The following is a 10656-nucleotide window of genomic DNA, read 5'->3' as shown; positions in this document are numbered from 1 at the left end:
GTAGTCCAACAGTCACCAGGGCTGGTTCCCTCTAAGACACCAGAACCACTGCAGTTGGAAACTGGGCCATCGCTGAATCATCAGTGGTGGTGGAGCAAAAACAACTGTCATTTAATGATCAAGCTGCCAAATTAATAAAGACAAAGCAACATTTATTTTTATTTATTCAAGTTCACAAATTCAGAAATTCACATTTGAATTTCTAAAACAAACAAATAACAGAAAAACTAATTGAAACCTATTGTGTGAAATTACATTCCAGAAATTCAAAAAGGGGAATTCGAAGCACATAAACCCATTAAGTCTTCAAGTAAAATATTCCTAGGTTTAACATTATTAAAAAATTCACATTAAAGTTTTGATTTTTCAGCCTCTTTGCTAAAATATACTGGAATTAGCAATAAACCCTCAACCTCTTATTCCTCTTATTCTAGTCTTACACTCCCTGGTACCAATGGTCTAACAGCCAGTTATTACTACAATCAGGAACATAAAGATGAGTCACTGACAGATTATTAAAACCACAAACTCAGCTCCCAGATTTCAACTGCAGCTGTTCCCACTCGGGCTCAGGAACCCAAGTACCTTTACACGTACGTGTACCTCAGCCTCTCTTGCGAACAGCAGGATTAGTGACGAAGCTGGATCTGAATGTGTCCACAGACTCCTGTGACCAAGAGGTAATTCAGTGAAGCGCTGGAGCTCTGTGGAGAGGAGGAATCCTCCCACTGCTCTCTGACTCAACACTCGGTTAAGTACACCAGAGTTCACAGAGAGTTCTAGAGCTGGATCAGGAGTACAGGCTCCAGTAGATGGTGTTAAAGAGCAGGTAGGACAGGGGAAAGGCCAGACGGGAGTAGGAGTCGATCATGTAGCTGTTACTGACTATTAAGTCCACATTCTCTCGCGCAGACCGGCGCCGCCGAAGGCGAGTCCCCTCCATGGGGCGCATGTCGGGGGTTTGGCTGGGGGTGGTGAGAGGGTCGGAGGTCATGGTGGGTGTCAGCTTGGGGAACGGAGCCAGCTCAATTTCATCATCGTGGAAGCAGCCGTCGAAGGCCATGGCCTGGGCGGCGTTGAAGGTGGATGGGATCTGAAAACGCAAAGAACAAGGACTGAGACAGCGGGCATCTGCTCTCTATCAGATGAAGATGCTCTTTTTGATTCACATGGGTCTATGAGAACAGCCAAACAAATCAGGTTTCAGGTCAGAACCCCAATAAGCTGAGTACATAAAAACAAATGTAGAATAAAAGACTGTCACATCTGAGTAGTGTCGGCTAAGGCAGTGCTAATATGCTAACATGCAGATCTGGTGGTGGTGATGTCTTTCTGTGGCCACTAGAGTGAGACAGAAAGTAAAGCTTAAGTGTCTGCTGCGCCATCGCTCCTCTCACTGCCTCCCTCTTCTACTAATCCCCTCTGTCCCCTGCGCTGACCTTCCCTCCCCTCATCTTCCTCATCTCCTCCAGCGTGGTGCAGTAGTTCACCGCCGCGTATTCGATCACAGACAGAAACACAAACAGGAAGCTGGTCCACAGGTAGATGTCGACCGCTTTCACATATGACACCTGGAGAAAAGAGACAAACACGTTCAAAGGCTTTCAGTTTTACTGAACAGATGAGCTTAAATCTTAAAATATGATCAGAGTTATAACGTATTTGTACCAATATGAAAATTTAAAAAAGTCAATACATTTAAATCTGTTCAACCGTAGAACCAAATGTGTAATTGATTGTAACTACAGCTGAATCAGTTGAAACACATGTAAATGTTTAACTGACACAGCTTAGAGATGAACTAAAGGTGATGGCCGCTGTCTAATCTGTGTTACCTGAGGCATAGAGGAGGACACCCCTGTGATGATGGTGGACATGGTGAGCACTGTGGTCATACCTGCAGGAGGAGAAAACAGCCGAGTGAGTTTCTGGTTAGTGGACATTTGTGTTATTTGTTGTTACGGTGGAGCTGGGGTGCGTTACCCAGAGAGACCCGGGCGGGAACGGCCCGCCTGTCGATCCAGAAGGAGACCCAGGACAGGACGACCATCAGCATGGTGGGAAAGTAGGTCTGCAGCATGAAGAAGAAGATGTGCCTCCGCAGGATGAAGTTGATGAAGAGACGATTGTACCAACCTGACGCAAACACACAGAGTGTGAAGCTCAAACGGGCCAAGGAACAGTCAAACAGGAAACAGCTGGTGAAACACTGGTGCTTTGGTTGAAGGCAGATCAGCTAGATGACGTGACTTCATGGTCATGGTCTGTGGTACAAACCCACAGAAACTGTTTGTTTTGACTCCTGGGACCCACTTCACCCACACGCTGGTGATCAAAGGTTCAAGCCACATTACATTGTTTACTGTAACCTTCGCTGACATGTTTGCAAAACTAGTTGAAGGCTGCAGGCGCCGCAGTGGACGCGAGCAGAACCGGGTTCCAGACGCCCTGCACTCACCTGTGCTGCTGTAGAACGCCAGGCCACTGGAGGCGTGGATGTTCTCAATGAAGAACTGGGACAAGACGATCTCATCGATCCTCAGAGAGTCGTTCCCCTTCTTCCAGTAAAGCATCAGGTCGTTCTCATTGTAGGCGTCTGCGGACACGAGGAAGATGAGGTTACTGTCCGAGCATCTCCTTCTGTTGTGTTACAGCAGTGTCAGTGCTGGGCGCTCACAGCTCTCCAGCTCCAGGGAGCAGTTCTGCGTGTCCAGAGGGAAGCTGCTGAAGTCCATCGAGCACAGAGCCGTGACGGTGACCCTGAAACATCACACAGTCCAGCTTTTATCCTCCCTCCCGTTGCCATGGAAACCAGAGCGAAACACCTCTCTGCGAGCTGCTTCCTACCTGACGCTGTAGAGGATGTTCCCGTCGGGGTAAACCCGCAGCATGATGTTCTCTGTGGTGGTGTCGTGGATGAAGGAGCGCTTGGAGTGGACGAAGAAGACGTCGGGGACCCAGATCTTCTTCACCAGGCGAGAGTCAAACGTCCTGCTGAGGTTGGTGCGAGAAGGAAACGACAGCCGCTCGTCTTTCCAGTAGTGACGCAGGTACAGAGTCATGGTGAAGTCCTGGGCAAGTAAGGGAGGAAGAGGAGGCTTGTTCATGGGTTCACAGGATGCAACGCTTGGAACATAAGAGTGGTCATAGATGCTAGAAGTCTGGTCCAGACATTAGCGGGACCACCTCATAGAATTCTAATACACTGCTTTAATCCCAGCTGGGGGAAACACCAGCAGCTCCAAGGCCACAGCTGGTTGTCAGCTGGATGTTTAACCATGAGTCCGAGCCACAGCACAGACTGACACTCACTCACTCCAACACACAGCAGCTTGGAATGAAAGTCACTGAAGCTGAGTTTGTGATGGGACCGTTCCAGTGTTTAGTGGATGGGAAGGATGTTTGCAGACGCTGGACGGGAGAAACACTGGTGCAGTTCATCACAGTGAACAGACCACACACACGAGTCCCTCTGAAGGAATTAAAACACGCACAGCGAGCGTGAGGCAGCGAGAGCTCCGAGTTTCAGATCATCCTCAGGACGCCACAGTTTGACGCAGGCATGAAACACAACAGGCAGGAAATGGTTTCTCACCATGTTGACCTCAGAGATGCTGTCGATGCTCTCCACCTGCACGTCGATGCCCACGGGGATCGCTCCACCTCAACAAACACAACAACAGGCGTTTTAAAATCAAGTTGGACTCAAGTTGGACTAATGAAGCACAATCAAACAGACTGGAGACATGTGATACAGTGTGAAGGGATGAGTCTGAACATCGGTGTCACTCAGCTCCAACAGCGTCAACATGTGACTGCGCCTTGTTAGCAGATTAAGCTCAACCTAACGAATGGTTCAAATCCTCCTCACTCACAACCAGCCTCCATCAGTGAGCCTCCGCAAAGCGACCGACCTGAAGCTTTCACGACGTGCGTCTGACCCCTAACTAACTTTAGCCATGTTTGCTTTCTGGGCTAATTTAGGAGCCGACAGACTACAATCTGAACCGCAGCCATCAGACGGTCCCACTAGGAGAAAGGAGCACGCATTCTCACACACTGTGGGTTAGGGCGACCTCAGCCTCAGCGGACAACATTCCTGGAGGAAAGGAAAGTACTCCCAAGTGTGTGCGTCTGTGTGTGACCCTGGATGTGGATGCAGCAGCTCAGTGAACACTTCACCTAATGAAGTTCACAGCCATAAAGCTTCTGGAGCAGCAGCTTCAGCGTAGCCCAGGAAACAGAATGTCAGAGGTTCTGATGAACTGGTCCTTGTTCAGCAAATCTTCAGAAGCAGCTCCTGACGTAACATTTCATCTAATAAAGCTCTAATAGAATCCAGTCTTCTGGGTTTGCTGATCCTGATCCTCAGTGAAGTGCCTCAGGTGGTGTCTCTGCCATGTGAGGCAGTGTAATTAGTGGATATTTATGTGACTGACAGCGCAAATGTGTGTTTGCTTGTTACCACAATTCTCTGTCTCCGCAGGAATTTCTAAAGCGAAGCGCGTGTGCCTGAGTGGAGCATAAACACGAGGCCACTTTGCTCGTTCGAGGTTTTATGTTGCATGTTTAGTGGGGCTCATCGTCGGATCCAGCTTTGGACACCGTCGGCTGGTGAGATGCCGAAGGTTTGCTTTCATACTGTTTTTACGGCCGCAGCTTTGCCGACATGTTTTTTCCTTTTTGTGCGCGGTGTTTCAGAACGGGTCCTTTAATCCCTGAACACAAGGCTGCAGATGGATCAATTCATGCAGGCATAAGCAGCATAATGCAGCTTTAAGGTCACCGGATGTTTCCATCCCGCCTCCATCGCCACGCCGACTGTTGTGCATCTACATCACCACTAATCAACAGAGGGGGAAGGTGAGAGGTGGAGAGGGATTAAGAGGAGGTTCGCTGGGCGGCTTTTGGAGAACGTGCTCGTCAGAACACACACTGCTCCGTCCAGCCGTCCTAATGGCTGACGGTTGGCACTGGAAACTCCTGCTTTCAGGTGACTTCCGACGAGTTTCTGAGCTCCAGGTTCGTCGTACAGTACGTTACGTAATATGTGGGATGTTTTTGCTCCCACCAGCGTTCTACTGACGGCGGCGACCTCCAAGTCTGCTGATTCCTGCTCGCTGCAGAAGGATGGAGCTTAGAGTGGGATTTTTCCCTCCGTCATCTGGTGTTGTGCTCTCACTCAGCTGGGTTTGTGGCTGAAAAAACAACGGAGCCAATCAGAGCTTTGTGTGCGGGATTAACCAGGGCGAAGTCACCGCGCGGAGCCAGAACCAAAGAAACCAGCACGGGCTGAGTCCAGTTAAAGGAGGAAGCCTCATTCCATGCTGTAACCATGCTCCCATCGAACCCCAAGCTAACAATGTGCGTTAACTCATGAGGTTTATTCATACGACGGGACTCTGGACTCACTCACCTGAATTTATGACTCTGTTATTGTCAGACTGCATATTTGCAGTCACATTACATCAGTGAGCCATCTGAATTAATTCATTGCAACAGTAAGTCTGTGAATCCTCAAGTCTAAAAGCATTTCCAGCGTGGGAGCGCTGCTTCATTAGCCGGCGTTACGAGCATCCGGCATCACAGCGCGTCACTACGAAGGCCAGATGTGAAGTTTACAGACAACTTTTAACTTTATAGATGTTCTTTAAATGTGTTCTCCTGGGAGACGGAGTATTTCTAGACTCTGGTCCAGGGAGGGAGGAGGAGGGGAATAGTTTTGATTCTTTGGCTTCGTGGCCAAAGCAGCAGCCATAGGTTTATCTCCCAACAAGCTGAGATTTCCCTGAGTAGAATTACAGTGGCTGGAAAGGCCACAGAAGCATGTGGCCCAGCGGAGCTTCTGTGCCCACCCTGAAACACCGGCCGGACCACAGAGACGCCAGGCAGCGGCCTCTCAGGCTGAGGAGAGGGTGGGACACAAGACTGGACCCAAGAATGAGCACCACCGGGTTGATGGACCACCCCTGGGTTCTGCTGCAGGTTCTCCTCTCTGCTGCCTCTTGGTGATTTCTAAACACTATTTAACCTACACTGTAGTTTACTGTGAATTGACGCTATATAAATAACCTCCGTCCCATAGAGACGACTGGATGTCTGAGGATCTACGGCCCCGTCCATTGTTCGAAAACGTGTTCACCTTTTATAACATGTCTTGTCAAGTAAACAGCTCTTAGGCTCAGACAGGCAACACGAACGCCTGCCGCTGTCATTTTCCCTGTAATCATATCCCAGCAGGCTGTGTTCAGACAGGCATCAGCACGGAGCTGAAGCTCATTCACTAAATGGGCTCATGGATGGACCTAGGCAGGAGGCGAAGGTCCACAGCTACAGGAGGAACGCGCTGTGGTCTTGTTGCTCAGGCGGCTCAGACACGAGGCCGGATGTGGGTTTTAAATATTTAACTCCAATCAACCCATTTTCCCACCAAAGTGCTTCAGTTGCATAATCTCCGGTCAAACTTTGTTCCTAATCTGGTCGAAGGTCTTGAACTGTGCAGACCCAGCATTCACCTGGACCTCTGCCTAAAACCAGCAAGGCCCAAACTGTAACATATGAAGAACGAGCAGCCGTCAGACACGTCTTTAATGTAGAACTTCCCACCTTTTGTTGACGCAAATGCACAGTTACTGTATTTTAGACTTGTATGTGGATCCATTTAAGAGCTTTTAGTTCACATCACTTTAATCCAGAGGAAGGCCTATTATGAAAGCCTGCAGCGCGGCATCGTGTGCTCCCACGCATGCATTGTTGTGTGTTTGATAGTGGTGATCTTCAGCACAGACGTCAGTTTGTTTCCCACCCCTCCATCTGCTCCAGACCTGCAGCATAATCCAGATTAATGCACACGAATCCCCCCGACTCACACAGAACACACAATGGACACACACACACAAACACACACACACGCACAATTACATCTGAGTGAGTGCTGTTTTTTCAAATGCATTAATGCTTTCTCTCTGTCACACACCAATGCAGCTGCACAATGGTGTAATCTGGGTCAGTGCTGGCGATTGTGGACGCTCGTATCTGTTGTGGAGTGACCCAGTGCCCATCGCCACATCCTCAAACCTGCAGCGGATGATGTGTGAGTGAGTGGATTAAGTCATGGGGATCACAGATGAAATGAGGTGTGCGTCTGACCTCCGAAGCCCGGTCTGATGGCGAAGTCGTGCTCCTCGATTCTCAGCAGCTGTTCACTCTTTATTAGCAGCGTCTTGGTGCTGTCCTGCCTCTTGAGTTTGTAGTCAATACGTCTGCAGAGACACACGGTTGATGGTTAGTTCAGCAGAGGTGCAGACCTGCCAATAACTAAACCTGGTCACACACACAAAAGCAAAGTTAAGCTCCTCCACCAGCTCCTGGCAATCAGCTACACCAGTTAATTTCCCCTTCAGAAAAGTCATGGTCATTCAATAAATGACTCAGTAATGTGATTCAATAAAGTGATTCAATAAAGACCAGTTGTTTTGTTTCTGGGAACTAGAAGCTGTTGCAGGTTTCGTCTCAACACATCTTTGACAAGAAAATCATCCACAGGAAATGCTTGAAACATGACTGAGGGTCCAAACGTGTGAAGGCATGCTCCCAAGCGTCACTAGATGTAAAGACATCACACAAAGCAGTCAAAACACACGGCAACATACTACACATACACACACAGCTGAAGTCTGATGATCATAGGAACACATGACAACAGCTGCAAATCAGTGAAAGTCACACAAACACGTGGAGAACGTTGAACCACAGAATGTGTTTAACCTGATCTGAACCCTGGAACAGAACATCAACTCAAACAGAGTTAAAATGCATCCAAACACAAACAAACCTGTTCCTCTGCTGCTGAATTGGAGCCAAATCCCATTTCCATAATCCCTTCATTTAACCTCCAATCAAACCAAAATGTTGCCCTAATCTCAACTCTGACGCAGCCTTGATTACCTGAACTTAACTGTGGAGCTGGAGCTGAGGTCAGCCTCAGGTGAGCCATGCCAGGTGTAGCATGAGCTGGTGCTCAGTAACTCCAGACTCACGTCTTCCTACACAGAAACAGGATCACTTTTGTTTGTTTCAGACTCATCGGCCTAATCGGACAGAAATCCCTGCGTGTGTTCATTTAGCCCCGTTAGCACAGGCTGCACCAGTAAACAGGAGGGAGTTTCATAATCGGGGGTGCGACTCCAGCATAGCAGCCGAACCACAACACACAACCACCATCACTCAGTGGATCCCAGCTGGAGCTCCACCAACTGGGCTTCGTCCACCAACCGGACAACAAGGAGGAGGACGCACAGACGTGGACGGCTGCTCCGGCCCATCAGGCGTCTAACAAACACGGTCCTGACCACAGGTCGGAGCCGCTGCAGAGCCGCTTGTGTAATTGGCACCGCAGCATAACTTCTAAATGTTTTCAGCCTAAATGCCTCAGAGGCATGTTTGCAATTTCACTGATGAGTGGAAGCAAAACGGTCCAACCATCCACAAACACCATCAGCACAGAGAGAAGATAGAACCAAACACATGAACCCAAAACCTGGAGGAGTTTCCTTTACAACGATCAAACAACAATGGCAGGAAATCATCATCAAACACTGGATCAAGGTCATGTTATCAACTGATGTGGCCTTTATAGTGAAAAAGCTCCTGGAGAGAAGCCGGAGCGCCGATAACGCCTTAATTACCAATAAAAGGCTTTATTACCTGAATGTGACTCTGTCTAATCAAATGTGACTCAAGTTATTAACAGGTCAGTGTCTGTTTCCAGTCCAACAAACACTGCACTGAACAAATGTCTGTGAAATGTGAAACAGGAATGAGCTCACAGCTTAACACAGAACCGTCTTCAGCTAAGAGTCCCTTTATGGTCACTCAATAAAAGACAGAAGTGAAAATGACTACTGCAGCATCTGTGAGACATGGAAATGAGATCAGTTTTCTGAGAACCGTCCTGTGAAACGCTGCAGGGACTTACTGGTACCACACAGAACCCACTCAGCACAGGAAGTGACGTGCAGCTACTGGTGAAGAAGAGAGGAACAGCTCCGGTTAACAGGAACCAGTCCATGAATGGGTTGGATCAGCTGAGCGGGGGGCGTGGCCGGCGTGAACACATGCACGCAGGGCAGTGACTGAATGAACGCTCCACTAAGAAACTGAGAAGCAGAACCAGCCTTCTGCATCTCCTCTATGACATATTTAAAAGCTCCCAGAAAAGAAGGGCCGCACCAGACGAAGCCCTGAGACCCACGACCTGCCGCGGCCCCGTCATCGGGCTTGCTGATGCTGTGGGCCGGTGTAATGACATCACCGCCCCCTCTGCTGTCACAGATTAGCATCAACCCAACACGGCTCCGTCTGGTGGATCCGTCCCCACCGGACCCCCTCGCTGCCGCTCACCTCCCAAACTTGAACACGCCGTTCTCCCCGAGGAAGACCTCCTTGTGCTTCCTGCGTCCCGAGTGTCTGCCCCCGGTCACCATAGCGACGAGGCTGGCAGCGGCCAGGGCCCAGCAGGTCAGCACGTCCACCTTCATGGCTCAGCATCCGCGTCCTCGTCCAGAGCGGCCCGTACGTCCCGTCCCGTCCCGTCCCGTCCCGCTGGCTAACGCCGGAGCTCCAGCATCCCTCGGTCAGAGCGCTCCAAACATGTCAGAGAGCTTCCCTCACGCGCCTCGTCGTACGAGCACATGTCCCCTCTGCTCCCGCATCCCGGCTCTGACCGTCACCAGGAGCCTGTGCCGCCGGCCCTCCCTCCACTCGTCCACTTGCTCCTCCTCTCCCTCGCGCTCTGCGTTATCAGCAGGTTTGTGGATCTTTCTATCTCTGATTAAAATCGATATGAATCTATTCCTCGCGGCGATGGAGGAATGACACTAATTCCCCCCTAATCCTCTTATCTACAGCCACAGCAATCTTTCACTAACCTACAAACAGTCACACATATACGCCCATCAGTAATCAGGATTTTCTGAGAGACAATGAAAAAACAGGCACCTGGTGCGATTATGTGAGGCTAGCGCCTCCTGCGCGTGTGGACGGAGGCTTTTGTGCCAGAAAATGAATCAAGTTTGGAAGTAGACCAAATAACAACAGGTCAAGATTAATCTGAGCAGAGCGGGCGGCCTCTAATCCAGGCTCACCTACTGCCTTCCTTATCGCTCACCTCCCAAACTCTAATATCCGTCACCCCCCCCCCTTCAGAGGCCCCGCGTCCCTGAGCCGCTTCTTGCTGCGGGTTTTCTCCTTCTTTGCAGCTTTACGCCGTTACATAATCTGAGCTGGTGACAGTCGGTGACGTCACCACAACCTGCGAGTCTTCCTCCGCTTACGTCCAGTTTAAAATTACACCTAATAAACTATCCTCACATTCAGCAGCTTCCAGGTTCATTCATGATTCCGTTAGCGTTAAAGGAAAGTCAGGAATTCTCCCTGTGGGCTGGTCTGCCTCCACTTACTATGGACGGTGTGTTCCAGCACAGACATGTGGTTTGGGTTTAGGAACTGCACAAACAGTAAGTTGGACTTTTTACTGGAGGTAGTTTCATGCTAGACTCAAACTCCAGAAGCTGTTCACACAGTTAAAACGTTACAGGCGCTGGTGAAACCGCTCCAGGATCCCTACTGACTTTAGCAAAGACGTTGGATGACAAC

General features: G+C 49.6%; 1 protein-coding gene and 1 long non-coding RNA gene across 7 annotated transcripts; one reads left to right on the top strand and one right to left on the bottom strand.

Annotated features, from left to right (window-relative positions):
• Positions 1-131: 131 nt before the first annotated feature.
• LOC114852886 (gamma-aminobutyric acid receptor subunit rho-3) lies at positions 132-10049 on the bottom strand. Its single transcript, XM_029145576.3, has 10 exons — positions 9403-10049; positions 7150-7262; positions 3596-3663; positions 2848-3071; positions 2678-2760; positions 2459-2596; positions 1984-2136; positions 1836-1897; positions 1440-1571; positions 132-1093 (listed from the first exon to the last, which is right to left on the bottom strand). The coding sequence occupies exons 1-10, from the start codon at positions 9537-9539 to the stop codon at positions 791-793; spliced, it is 1413 nt and encodes a 470-aa protein (XP_029001409.1). The 5' UTR covers positions 9540-10049; the 3' UTR covers positions 132-790.
• On the top strand, positions 692-7154 carry LOC114852888 (uncharacterized). Of its 6 annotated transcripts, none has more exons than XR_008694417.1 (5): positions 697-829; positions 913-1920; positions 4487-4614; positions 4702-4993; positions 5075-7154. It is a non-coding gene; the product is annotated as an uncharacterized LOC114852888 (long non-coding RNA). The 6 variants fall into 6 exon arrangements; XR_003785473.3 differs by having other exon boundaries at positions 913-1931; XR_008694416.1 differs by having other exon boundaries at positions 913-1931; positions 3985-4614.
• Positions 10050-10656: the final 607 nt, after the last annotated feature.

The sequence above is a fragment of the Betta splendens genome, chromosome 4 (assembly GCF_900634795.4).
Source record: "Betta splendens chromosome 4, fBetSpl5.4, whole genome shotgun sequence".
In the NCBI taxonomy this organism is placed as follows: Eukaryota; Metazoa; Chordata; class Actinopteri; order Anabantiformes; family Osphronemidae; genus Betta; species Betta splendens.
The sequence above is the reverse complement of the archived record's forward strand: the minus strand, read 5'-3'. Positions and strand labels throughout refer to the sequence as shown.